General features: G+C 29.8%; 2 protein-coding genes across 2 annotated transcripts; both read left to right on the forward strand.

Moving 5' to 3' along the window:
- Nucleotides 1-322: 322 nt before the first annotated feature.
- Nucleotides 323-1,985, forward strand: LOC107872271. The gene is made up of 2 exons (XM_016719031.2): nt 323-456; nt 1,260-1,985. Exons 1-2 carry the CDS (start codon nt 450-452, stop codon nt 1,769-1,771), a joined length of 519 nt encoding a protein of 172 aa, XP_016574517.2. The 5' UTR covers nt 323-449; the 3' UTR covers nt 1,772-1,985.
- A 7,520-nt stretch (nt 1,986-9,505) lies between these two features.
- On the forward strand, nt 9,506-13,138 carry LOC107872272 (zinc-finger homeodomain protein 2). Its single transcript, XM_016719032.2, has 2 exons — nt 9,506-10,395; nt 12,417-13,138. The coding sequence occupies exons 1-2, from the start codon at nt 9,876-9,878 to the stop codon at nt 12,620-12,622; spliced, it is 726 nt and encodes a 241-aa protein (XP_016574518.1). The 5' UTR covers nt 9,506-9,875; the 3' UTR covers nt 12,623-13,138.
- Nucleotides 13,139-14,787: the final 1,649 nt, after the last annotated feature.

Here is a 14,787-nt window from a genome sequence, read left to right on the forward strand (position 1 = left end):
GTCATGTGCAAAAAAAGGTTACTATAAAAAAAAACATGATTTTACTTTAAGTTGACACCAACACAAATGTCTTTCAAGTAAAGTAGTCAGAGAAACAAAAGTTACACAAACTTTCTAATCATATCCATAGGTTTAGGAAAAAAATTCCATACAAAATTCCCATTATATCATGAGATATTTGGCACCTAATTTTAAATCATCCAATTATAATAACTACTTTTAACTGTTTTATAATGTTTAAATATTTTTTCATGTCTTCTTCAATCCAATTTGAAAAGCTGGTGGCCAATCAAAACTCAAAAAGTCTACATCAATTTTTAGACATATAAAAATGTACTAGAAAACCAAAAAAAAAACTTTATCATAAGATTCAGTATGGACCATTAATTTGTACACTCCAAAAATTATCTTAAGTCCAATGTGTGTTTCATATACATAACTTCCTTCTCATGAATGGTAAATTTTCTTCCTCCTCTCTAAGTGTTTATTTGCGGTATGGATCTATTGTCACAATTCTTTATTTTTGTAAGTAGATTTAATGGTTAATTTTAATAATTTATTTTGATATATAGCAGTATCGGTCTATTATCACAATTCGACTTATATATAAATAGGTTTTGGAACTTGATTTATGAGGTTTTAACTCTTACTTTTTGTCTCAAAGTGATATTTTTACATTGATAGATAACAATATTCAATCTATTATCACAATTCGACTTGTAAACAAGTTTTGAATTTGAATTATGATGATTTTAATGCTTAATTTCTTATATCAAATTAATAGTTACTTTAATTTGTATCTTTTTAAAAGTGGTATCTTCCAATTGTGTATGTATATGTCTTGTTTTTCTTAAAAGATGAATTTATTATATTCATTGTTGACGCACACTAAATAGTCTTGAGATATTATAGCTTCTTTATTAGTAAATTTTTTGTAACACGTCTTAACTTTACGGAGGTTCTATGATCCCCTCGACTATTTATTAATATATTTTTGTGGCATATATTTGTCCAGATGGACCACTTCTGACCTTTACATGCTCAGTGTGCGTGTATTCACGCAGTGGTCCAACTGGGCAAATATATGCCACATAAATACGATAACAAATAGTTCGGGAGGGGGGGTCATAGGACCCAACAAAGTTGAGGCGTGTTACAACAAATTTCGTCAAAGTTTAGGTATATTTCGAACCTTTTTCCCTTTCGTTTTCTTTATTGAGTTATAATTAATACAAATATTTCTTTTTTGTTGTATGTAGTGGAAAATATGAATTCAAATGAGATGAAGATTAGAGGAGAACTAGAAAGGGATGTTGAAAGAGATTTAGAGGATGAAATTAAAGAAGGAATTTGCCAATTAGCACTAAGATTACATAGGCTTTACAAACATCAAGAGGAAAGGAATAACACAAAGAAAGCAATTGATGACCATGGTACAAGAGACAACGCACGAGGTACAAGCGCTAAAACGCTCTCCGAAGTGAACATAAATATAAAAATGGAAGGAGGTACGAAGATTGAAATAAAAGAAATCAAGAAAGAAGCACGTCGTCGTAGTTTTAAGGTATCGAGTAACGTGCAGAGAATGGTTAATACACGTCCACCAAAATTTGATTGGACGCAGAGTTTAAGGTCTGGACCTACTCCTGTTACAGGTTATAATAAGATCGATAACTTCAGAAATCGAACTAAAAGTACTGTCAAGAGCGGTCAACAGAACGTTAAAGATTCTGAAAGTGTTGGGACAAAATCTTCTAATTGTTTGAAGTAGAAGGAGGAGAGTTTAAAATTGGGAATTCAATAACACAATGTTAGAGTTTATTCTTGTTTTTTTTTTTCTTGACCTAATTTTGGGATTTTAATGTTGTTTGATTTAATAGGGTTACTATAATGTTGTGTGACATAATAAGAGACAAAATGGGATGGCATTGACTATAACATATGTATTTATTATGACTTGTAGGGAATTTGAGGATTGAAGTGAATATGTGTATTGCTTCTTTTTTTTCCAAACGTTATTCATCAATTCCACATTCTATAGAAAATTATTCACACTTGATATTTATATTAGTCTAATAAATGCAAAATATGTATTTGCACATAATTGCTATCACTTAGTAACGCTTAGCTAATATATCTTCATCTTTTAAAATTACTTTACCATGATAAATTATTATAGTTCAAAAACACAATTTTTCTGCGTATATAGTTGGGAGAAATAACATAAACATACATCTTAACTTACCATATTTACACAAATTTTCATCCTTACAAAGTAATTACAAAAATCTCAACTAATAATTTTTCTTCGTTGGATGTATCGGGGAGTTAATTATGTATCTCGACAAATCCAAAATCAAAAAAAGTGTATCGGGAGCTAATTATGTATCTTTACAAGGAAAAAATGTATTTTCACTGGATGAATTATGTATATCGACAGACCCAAAATCATAAAAAAAAATATATCTGGAGCTAATTATGTATCTTTACAAATGAAAAATATATCTTTGTTGGGTGTATCAGGAGCTAATTATTATATCGACAGACCCAAAATCGATATTTTCAGTAATTATGTAAAATATCAGGATTTTATGTAATTAAACTCTAAATCATTGGAATTTATGTTGTTTGCCCATATATTTGCTAAACATTTTGTTACACTCAAAAACTTTCTAAAGCTTCCAATTTGGGCTCCAAAAGACAATCAGGTTAACGGGCCTTCACTATCATGCTGTGATAGAAGGCCTGTAAAAGGATTAAGGCCCATCAACCCCCCATCCCCAACTCAATTAGTTGCGCTTGCACGTCACTCCGCTCCTTGGTCACTTCAGTTGTAAAGACTTTCTCTTTAGGTGCATGTCTCGGCAACATAAAATGTCAATTTCGCTTGTTATAAAACTTGGCTAAACATGAGACACGAGCTGACTCGGCCATGTCTAAAGTCTAATTAATCGATTGGCATTTGGCAAATTCGTAATTAAGATTTATTAAGGTTGTTACATTATTTTTCAGGTGAGACTATTATAAAATTCGGCCAAAGTGACTTTTGTGATGATCGGAACAAAGTAAAATAATTTTTGTGTAATGAACAAAGCTAAGTTATTATGAATGAAATTTACTCGCATTTGTAGTTGTCACAGTCCCTTATTTGTTTTCATCTCAAGTGCTTTCTTCAATGAGCCTTATCCTTATTTAACAACCAAATATTATCTAACTAAATTGAATTCTCTCCCGATTAAGTTCCTAAAAAATCCAATTCATGTGGATTCTTTCCCCAACTACTACCGAAGCGATCTTGGCGAAAGAGTCACATATGAAATTGAGCACAATTTTTCATAGAAATAGCTCAACTTGTTTCTCAAGCAAGAGATGAGAAACATTCTCAATATAGATGCCGAACAGGTAAGAATTCTCTTTCATTTCAAGACTATCATCCAATTCGCTTTGAGACAACGTAAACACTACCTGTGAAAAACCTTTATCTTTGTGAAAACTTGTGTATGTCCTACTAAGAGCTTTTTATTATTATTAAGAATCTAACTTGAAATCTCTAATTAAGAATAGACGAAGCCTGGTTTACAAAATCAAACCAAATATGTATAAATAATAAAAGTATTTATTTAAAGATTCCACTTAAAAGACCATGATGTGATTCATTGGATCAGCTAGCATTGTTAATTAAATTCTTGTGGTAGCTTATAGGCTTAGAAATTTAAGCATAGTCTAAAAAGTGCTTTTCATGCATAGACCATAGGCTCAAAAGAGTATAAATAGTAGTAACACAAAGCAAGGACAACCATTTGTTGAAAAATTATTTTATCTTTTTTATTTTTCATTGAGTGTTTGATATTTATAATTAACTTGATTAAATTTGAATTCTCGTCGAATAGTGGCAGAGTCAGAATTTTCACTAAGGGTGTTCAGAAATAAATATCTGAACTAACCAAAGGGGTTGAACATCTGTTATATATATACATAAAAATAATTTTAACATATATAAATAGCATAATTTTTCGTCGAATGGGGTTTGAATGACCCCCTGACCAAAGGGTAGCTCCGCCCCTGTCGACGAAAAGTCTCATGTTGAAGGTGTCTCACATTCATGGCTAGAACCCCAAACCTCCGTTGAAACTAACTCTATTGAAAATTAGTTTATCTTTTTTCATTTTTCATCTGGTGTTTGATATTCATATTTGACTCGATTAAAGTTTGGATTCTTTTTCAAAAAGTCTCGTATTAAAGGTAAAATGTTTCGTAATAAAGACAATTTCATATTCATAATTAGGACCCGAGACTTTTGATTAAAAATTTGAAAAAAAAAATGATTTGGAAGCCTAAGCTAAACATTGTTGCTTACAATGTAACCACAAGTTTCTAAATCATTAGATTCATTACTTATTATAGGAGATGGAGCAACAAGTACATCTAATTTTCCTTCTTTAAGCTTAAAAGTGTCCTATTTCAAATAACCAAGAAGTCAACTTGGATGCTTTAATTTTCTTCAATGGTAACATCACATTCACAAGAAGATATGATTACAACAACATGGAGGCATAGTAAATCTTGAACTAGCACATCAAAGTTACTATTCCTTCTAATAGCAAAACAAATTGTTTTATTTGGTAGGTATTTCGACATGAATTGGTTGATATGTAGCACCCGTTTGATCATTAATTTTAAAAGTAATTTAAAATTAAAAATAAAGTATTTCTTTTACATTAAAACTTAATTAATTCGTTTTTGAAAATCAAATCTTCAAATCTCTCTCTTTTTTGACAATTGCAAAACCATTACCATCATCATCATCATGTCCATCACCATCTTCTCTTTGTCTTTCTCTTCTTTTTTTTCCCTTATACAATTTATATAATCAATAAATCCAGTCTAAAAAAGAATCACATATTTCAATACTTAGCAATAATTTGATACTAAATTTTTCTTTTTATTCTTAATAGAATGATGTAACAGGAGGCACACAATTTTCTTGACTTGTTTTAGATTAATAGGTTTTAAAATATTTATTTTTTTGCTTAAATTTTGTGACTAATATCACCACATAAATTAAGATAAACAGAATACATACATACATATATATATACATACATACATATATATACACATACATACATACATATATATACATACATACATACACACACACACACACATATATATATATATATATATATCTGTATATATATAATAAAATAAGAAAGTACAAAAGATGAGAGTTAAGACCCTATCCCTAAAGGAGTAGTACATAAACTAGTTTTTTTAAGAAAAATTATTCAATATTTAGTATTACGTATTAGGATTCGATTAAATTTAGATTCTCGTATTGTAGGTAATTTATTTTTAGATACGACAGTATTTCTATCAGAATGTTTTGTATTTCTTGAAATTTAAATTTGAAATATCTAGTTAAATATGAAGAAATTCCAACAATTTCATCACGATGTGTATAAACTAATTTCTTTTTTATTTTTCATTGAGTATTCGATATTTATACTAAGACTCAATCTAGATTCACGCACTATAGGGTTCATATTCAGGGATGACGCTCTTAACTAAAAGAAAATGTTTCTTGAAACTCAAACTTAAACGTCTAAACGTCTAGATAAAGGTGGAGAAATTTCAATTATTCCATTATAACTATTTACTAATACTACAAGACAATTATAAGGAGTAGAACATTAAATGTTGCATAGCAATTCTAACGTAAGTCAACAACTAACCCCTTTCTCTTGTCTTCAATGATCAATCTCCAACATACCGACAATACCTTAAAAAATAAAAAGTTTTAAATTTTATGCTTTGTCTGTCTATAAATAAATTTATTTATTATTATACATTATTTAATTATTTTTATTTTAAATTTTAAATAAAAAATAAATAATTTGTAATAGCATATTAAATTTACGTGATAGTATAAAATATTTTATATACAAATTAAAAATTGTCATGTAATTCCCGTGGTCATCCATCTCTCTCTTCTTCTCACCTACATACAAACATACAAGAATTAATGCACTTAACATCACATATATTACCATCAGCACACACAAACGTATGTGTAATTCATAGGCTGACAGTCAGCGGCAGAATCAAAATTTTCGTCAGATTCAAAATTAAAAAATATAGTCACATGAACTAGCTGAAAGAGGTTCAATATCAATTATATATACATAAAAAATAATTTTCACGTTATAAAAATAATATAATTTTCCATCCGAACCCCCTAATCATAAGGTGGCTCCGCCACTGCTGACAGAGTTGGTTGAGCATACATATAATTCATCGAGTGATCAAGTTGATTGAGAAGGTGATATGTTGAGTGAGGATTTCAAGTTCGAAACTCTCTATATATGTAGTGACAGATTCATAATTTTTACTTAGAAGTTCGAAAAAGCCTCTAATAGTTGTTGATCAGCAGAGGCTTAAAATTAAATTAAGAAAAGTAAATAACTTAGACCTATGTGCTTAGCGAAAATCAAACTTGAAATGTGGGGGTCTATATCATTGCCTTAGTAGCGTGTCCGAAATCACTAAACTGCCTCTCACCATTGGTTTAGGAGATTCAAAAGTAATATATAGTGAAATATAGAAAATTTACCCTAATATGTGGAGTAATTTTTTAACGAGGGGTTCGAATGAACCGCTTGACACTCATCTAGGTCCGCCCCTGCATGTATGCTTCTCTGATCGAACTCGTCGTACGAAACTTAGCTAGTAGGGTTTATCTCTTCAGCGTGGTCGCAAGCTAGTACCCTTAGACAAGATTTGCTCACACGAAGAATAGTGATTGCAGATTTTCTTGTTAATACAAAAAAAAAAAAAAAAAAAAAAAGGTGCATATGTATGTATATATATATTTAACGTCATCCGACTAGATTAAAGAATGTATTAAGTCAAACGTAAACAAATAAAGATTTACGAAAATAGGAGTAAGTCTGCTGCTTTGCAGAAGACAGTGTACTGGTGTACCCCTCCCTCAAGCAACATTTTTACAGGTCCCCTCACCCCACCCCTACCCTACCACCCTACTTATATTTACTTTTTACCACACAGTACTAGTCCCCCACCCCTTCACCGGGTATAGCCGGTTACCATTATTATCATTTTTTGGGTAAGAGAGAGAAATTAGAGTCTTAAATATGGAAAAAGTTGATGAAAACCCATGCAAATTAAAGGAGAACAGTACTTGTCTCTTTGTATCATTTTCTGTACTTTCTGATTTTTTGATAAACATAGGGGTTATTTAGGGCAGCGTATGAAAATAATATAAAATATAATTTATTAGTAATATTTATATTAGTTATGTTTGTATTAGTTATATTTGTATTAATTATGCTTGTATTTTTCTTATATAGTATTGGTTTGATGTATTAAAAATTAAATAACATAAATTACATGATTTATATATAAAAAAAAATTATAGAAATACTCTTCATGTATATGTTGAAAAGGATGTGAAATTTTTTTTTAGGGATAATAGTGTCTTTAATCATGTTAAGGCATGCATTGAATTCACTGTACTACGTTAATACCATGAATTTTGAGATTTTAGTAATACACACCTTAATACATAATGGAGTATATAATTAATGCAAGCATTAGTTATAAATAAGGTGAAAAACTATACCAAACAAGGTACAAGTAGTACATATTAAACGAATGAATGCATTAACTGTTGAATACACTTTACCAAATGACCCCATAGTCAGGGGCGAATCCACCTTGTACCAAGGGTGATCAGGTGAACAGTTTTCATCGAAAAATTATACTGTGTATATAGATAAAATGTTATTTTATTTGGTTAAATATAAAGGTTTGACAATCTTGACAAATTTAAGGGATGTATATTAATGGCGGTATAGTGTTCGGTAAAAGCCAAAGGTGAGTTTGCACATGGGTTCGATTTCCAGGTGATTGCAAGCATTTAATTATTTTTAAAGGAGCTTCTATTTTATTGAACACTCTTCCTAAAATTTCTAGCTCCGCCAATATCTATAGTGATATAACGAATAGAATAAGTAGGGATTCGATATTTTATAGGATTATTTTGTTTAATTTTATCTTTCATGTGCGATAGTAATCCCATAATTATATATATTTTATTATAAATAAAATATATATTTTATTATTTTGTTTGATTTTATGTTTCATGTGCGATAGTAATCCCATAATTATATAAGTTTTGATTATTTTTCTTGTCTGATATATCAGGCGATTTCCTAAGGTAAAAATTTATCCGTATCTAGCTATTTACAACAAGTGATAAAATCAACAATAGATACATGATATGTATTTGTATATAAACTCTTAACATTTAATCATTGTTAATTAACCCGCATTTTCATCTTATTAAACCATTCAACTATTGTATGGTTCAAAATTCGGATTTAATATTTGAACGTATCAGAAGGTGACACATGACAATCAAAGTGTAATCAAATCTACCTCAATAAAAATGACACCGGAATCAACACTTGATTGCATCCGATGGTCAATATTGTCTATTCTAGATTTCGAATGGCTACGCAAATCATTGTAAGCTTCAAAGCAACATGTTCTGAACATATTCATGACAGATCAGGATAAGTTTCACCAACAACTGTAATCGAAGAATTCGAGATTTATTTCAATAATTACACAATCAAATACGTAATAATAACTCAAAGGTACATCATATAAGTCATTTAAAGCTGTATATTAATATTGTATTCATATGTTAAATATAGTAATTTGTTGTTTTAGGTTGGTGGTTATGAAGTTTGGGAAATTTTAGGTTAAGTAAGAGTATGATATGTATAGGAAAAAGCCAAAACTGTATAACGTGCATCATTTATGTGAACAAAACAATGGAATAAGAGAGATCTTCAAGCATGTATTATTGTGCAAAAGGGGAAGAATGTGATTAGCATAAATAAATATTAAAAAGAAAAAACTTAATTAGGAAGGTTTGGACGTAAAAATAGTTTGATAGGCGAAATAAGGTGAAATATTTTAAGATTAAATTCAAAATTATATTATATATTATTGAACAAACACAATTTAATTACGAGAGTAATACTATAATTACGGTATAAAAGAACAAGTGAGACAACACTGAACAATCTAACTATGTATCCTCCTACCCTAATCTCGATCCTTCATAACTTCCTATCCAAAATCATGTAATATGTAATCTAAAGATGAATCACCTTTTGTCTGATCAGCTCCGATCTTCATTACTTCTTCGGACTACTTCTACCTCTCTTGAAATCATGCATAACCATCCTCTTACATTTTCGCACTAGGATATTTGTACATATTCGAACCATTTTAGCCTTATTTTTTTTTATATATTTTTCTTTATTAAGGCCACTCTTATATTGTTTCAGATATCTCCATTTCTAATCTTATCTCTTATTACGCACACACTTATTTTCACAACTTTCATCTTCTGAACAGAAAAATCTTAACTGATCAACACGTATTTCATTTCATATAGCATAATCGATCTTATCACCACTCCATAAAATTTACCTTTTAAATTTTGATAACACTTTCTTAACACACAACACTTTAAACAAAAATCAAAATTTCATTCATCTTACATTTCGAGGCGAAGCTATTCCTTTGTTAAACCTCTTCGATTAGTTCACATATTTTTCTCTAAATCCTTTAATAAAGATTATAACTCCTCCACAACCCTACAAGTGTGACATCATTGTCATACAAGGGAAAACCGGCATTTCATAGTTACCGGTGTTTGTTCTCTTATATAATATAAACTTTTCACTTGCATATTATATTTTCATTACACATATATGTATTTACCAAACATATGATTAATTAATTAACTTACCAAAAAAATAAAATAAAAAAAATCCATGGAGTATGAAGATCAACAAAAGCAAAGAGAAGAACCATCTCCAAATTACCCAACAACAACAACAAAAATGTCACCAAGTCCTCAACTCCAACTCGAACCGGTTCAACTCGAACCGGTTCAGCTCTGGACCGGCTCCTCCACCGCCACTAAACCAAAATACAAAGAATGCTTAAAGAACCACGCCGTGTCTATCGGCGGCCACGCCGTAGACGGCTGTGGTGAGTTTCTTCCTTCAGGTGAAGACGGTTCAATTGATTCTTTGAAATGTGCAGCTTGTAACTGTCACCGGAATTTCCACCGGAAAATTACTCAGCCACCATCGTTTACAGCTGGTTCAGGTGGTGGTGAACCGGGTCCGTTTGTGTACTACAGAAGTATACCACCACCACCACCACCACCTTATGGGTATTTGCAATACCACGTGGCGACTCATCAGAGGCCATTAGCTTTGCCGTCAACTTCCGGTGGTGGATATAGGGAAGATCAAGAGGATATTTATAACCCAAATTATAGTGGAGGTACTGCTCTCTTCGTTCTTCGTTTATTTTTACTTGTCATCATTTGCTTCTCGAGAGTCGAGCGGAGCCACCTTTATTACGACAAAAAATTATATTATTTTTAAAATTATTTCGCTTTTCTAGAGTCAGCAGAGTGGATCAGCCATCTTTTATTAGGACGAAAACTTATACTCCCCGTTTCATAATAAATTAATTATTAAATTTTGATATACATATTAAGAAAATAAAGCAAAAACATAAATTTATCATGTTTTGCTATTTTTATCCTCCTTTAAAAAGCAAAGAGATATTATACATCACTTTCAATACACATTTAATTGAGGATGAATTTGGAAAAAATTTTCAAAATTTATCTTGAATTGTGAACAATTCACTTATTTTGAAACATAAAAAATACTCCAATAATTCACTTATTATGAAACGGAGGGAGTACTATCTTTATATGTTTTGCTTTTCGAGAGTCAGCGGGAGTAGAGCCACCTTTCGTTACGATGAAAAATTATACTACTATTTTTATACAGTTAAAAGTATTTTTTTTATATATGTCTAGTAGATAATATTGAATCATTTCGGTTAGTTCGTATATTTACTTCTAAATCCCTCGATGAGAATTCCAATTTCTCAGCTGAGAGTGAGACTGCATGAACGGAGCGAAAAATCGTTAGTAGTATTTTCTTGGCTCAAAGTTTTACTTTTTAGGTTTTTCACTCGGTGACGTCTCTATTTCTTTTGAGACAGTGGTATGAATTATGTACACTTTATTTTTTCTAGACCTCATTTTGTGAAAATATACTCGGTAATCAGTATCTTGATATTGAACTTGATTAAGTTTGAATTTGAGTGAAAAGCATTTTAGAGAGGGAAGCCTTGGAGTTTACGAGTTTAAGTCGTAAAAATTGTCTCTTGTAGAAGCATGGTAAGACTACATACAATAAGTTATCCTTTTTCGGACTTGATGTATATTGAAAGTTTTAGTGCATCAAATCAAACTGTCTTTTCGCGTCGAAAAGTTTTCAATGACCACATTTGAGGGTAAAATGCTTTTCGCTACGTACAATAAATTATGATGGTTCGATTCTTTTTCGTACTGCATAGTAAAAGTTTAAGTGCATCGAGCTGTTATTTGGCTTTGAAAAGTTTTCAATAACCACATTTGAGGGTAAAATGCTTTCTAACTATAACAATTTTGTACCAGTGCTTCCTATGGTGCAAAAAATTACTTATACAATCAAATTATTTCTAAGGTAATTAAAAGTATAGTCTTTATGATGTATATTAATTTGTAAAAAGATTATCACGCTAAATTACACCCTAGTGTTTAAGAAACTTGAATTCTTGTAGTATAAAACTTATGTTGAGAGTTTTAAGCTATGTATAACGTTGTTATTTGTTAGAACAAGTAATTAGTTTATCTAATTTTCAAGATTAAGAGCTATATTTGTGAAGATATAATTATGCATTATTTTACTGTTGTTACTCTTGCATTTTTGTTGTAGTTAAATGTAGGTGAGGCTTTTCCTATTTTTTGCTATCTCAGTATGAGAAATATTTGCTTTATGAGATCATCTTTATATATTATAATAAATAATTTATTTAATTTTCAACATTATAGAATTATATTTGGAGAAAACTTACTCATAAATATGCAATTACAACATTATTTTAATGTTGTTACTGATTTTTTTTTGCTATAATTTCGATACTTTTTTATTTCTTTTCATACTCCTTTGATATACGTTACTTGAGCCTAGGCCCTTTCGAAAACAGGTTTGAGTACGCTCTATCCTTCCAAACTGCAAACATGAGATTTCACCGAGTATGATGTCATTGTTTTTGTTAAATACTTTTTGTAATTAGTAAGATGACACGACTCTGATTTTGTTGTTGTTTTTATGTTTTCTGCTTGTTATTCTGTTATTTGTCATGAGCCGAGGAGGTAGTGGTATGAACTACGTACACTTTACCCTTCCTACAATATATAAGAAGAAATATTTTTATTTACTTAATTATGTCTTCAACAGGTAGTGGCGCGAAGAAGCGATTTCGAACAAAATTTAGCCAAGAACAGAAGGACAAAATGCAAGAAGTTGCTGATAAATTAGGGTGGAGAATACAAAGGGAAGATGAAGATTTGGTGCAACAATTATGCAATGAGACTGGACTCACAAGACAAGTTTTCAAAGTTTGGATGCATAACAACAAACATACCCTTGGTAAAAAAACCTAGAACAAAAAAATAAATCCATTATTTTATTAGGTATTTTATGTTAATATTAATGTTAGATATAGACCGGGAGCCTTGGAGTAACGGATGAAGTTACTGTCATGTGAACAGAAGACCATAGGTTCAATCCGTGGAAATAGCTCACGGCAGAAATGCTGGGTAAAGTTGCATACAGTAGGCCCTCGCGGTCCGGCCTTTCTTCGGATCCTACGCATAACGGGAGCTTAGCGTACAATAGGCTTTCGTGATCCGACTTTTCTTCGGATCCTAAGTGCATCAAACTGTCCTTTATTAATGTTAGATATTATGTAATTAAGTACTTATTTTGTATTAGTAATATATGCCACTTATGGTAGCTAGATGACTGAGAATAATTTCATTCTCAGTAGTATTTAATATTAGTAGTAAGTAAATTTTAGGTCAAATATTTGCTATTTTCTTTTACTAATTCCACTTGCTTATCTGGAAATTAAATTGAAGTGAATATTAATGGTGGAAAATGATAAATTTGATATTGTATTTTACTTCTTCTAGAGTTCTTATATGTGCACAAATTAAATGTCAAAGGGTAATAATATATGACCCTTAAATATGAGTTTTGGCGAGATGGTTTAATTTTCTTTATTCGTTATCAGAAGTTTTGCGTTCAAGTTTTGTGGAAATGCAAAAATGACGTTAGAATCGTCACTCTCAGAAATGGATTTTGCGGTGCATGAATTTGAATTTAATAAAATTTTAAATCATTTAAGATAAAAAAATATTTTAATTTTTGAAAAAGAAAGAAGATGATTAATTTTGTTATGGGTGAAGGAAGAACTTAGGAAAAAAACAAAAGATGTTTGATAATTGATGAATGTGCAGTGTTCCTAGGGAAGGTAAAAGCTGAAATAAGCATAGTAGTATTAATTATTTTTCATATGTATTTTAATATAAAGTTTATATATACATCTTTCTTGGAAATGAAAATTTTGTTATTAGACACAGTAAAGAACAATAATCACAATATTTTCTAGAATGTCGATAGATCCAAAGCTTGATTCCATTTCTCTTTTTTCTTTTTAACTAAATTTCTTCAATTTTATTTGTCAAGTTTTATTTATCGAAAGTTAAATTATATAAATTTTAATTAATATTTTAAAATATATTATTTAATTATATTAATTTGAGAAATATTATTAATCATAGTATTTTTTTTATAGATTTCGAGCCTTCAAATTTAAAATATAAAATATTATATTAATTTAATTTAATTTATCTTTAAAAATTAATTAAGTTGACTCTCATGAAGTAAAATGTGACAAATAAAATGAACGAAGAGAATATTTTATAATTTTAATCTTCTTTTATTCTCTTTCTGTTTCTTCTTCTTCTTCTCATTCCTTTATAACTTTTACTTTAATTTTTCTTTTTGATGTTCCAAAAGGAACATGTGGGCACAAGTACTGCAACATATGATCAGTAGAGCATGCATAATAATATTCCTATTACATAATTTTACTTTGTTCTTCTTGTGCTTTTGTGTGTATGAAAGATCCCTATCTTGGCTAATCTTTTAATTTGTAATTTTGATATGTAATTTTATCTGTCGTAGTAGGTAACATATCTTATTTTAAAGATTTTATATCTCACCTAAAAAGAAAAAACTCTTTCAATTCGAGATGTCTGATTAAGAGTGAAGACATTATGTTCATTCCTTTACATTACTCTATGGTGTAGAACTAAATTTTTTATGAGAGAAATAGAGAAGTTGTAGGATTCTTTTAATTGAAGATTAAATGAACTAAGATTTAATATTATTGTACTATTTTCAGTTCCTAATCTTCCCAATTAAATAAGGGCCATTTTCTCAAATATAAACTACTCCCTCCGTTTTGTTTTAGTTGGTTCTCTAGTTAAAAATATTTGTTTTAATTTAATTGTCTCGTTTATGAAATCAAGAGAATTTTATTATGTTCATTCAATACCAGCCCTATTATTAAATGACTATATAAAGTGTATATACTCAAATTTATATTTTAAAACATAATTAATAAGATCAATTTGCTAAAATAAGCTCTTAATAAGTATTTTTGAGTGTCAAGTCAATTAAAATCAACTATTTTGAAACGAAGGGATGCTAAATTATCCCATGTTGGATGAGGACAAGATTTATTTATTGTTTAGCTCCT

This window comes from Capsicum annuum, chromosome 5, assembly GCF_002878395.1.
Source record: "Capsicum annuum cultivar UCD-10X-F1 chromosome 5, UCD10Xv1.1, whole genome shotgun sequence".
Lineage (NCBI taxonomy): Eukaryota > Viridiplantae > Streptophyta > Magnoliopsida > Solanales > Solanaceae > Capsicum > Capsicum annuum.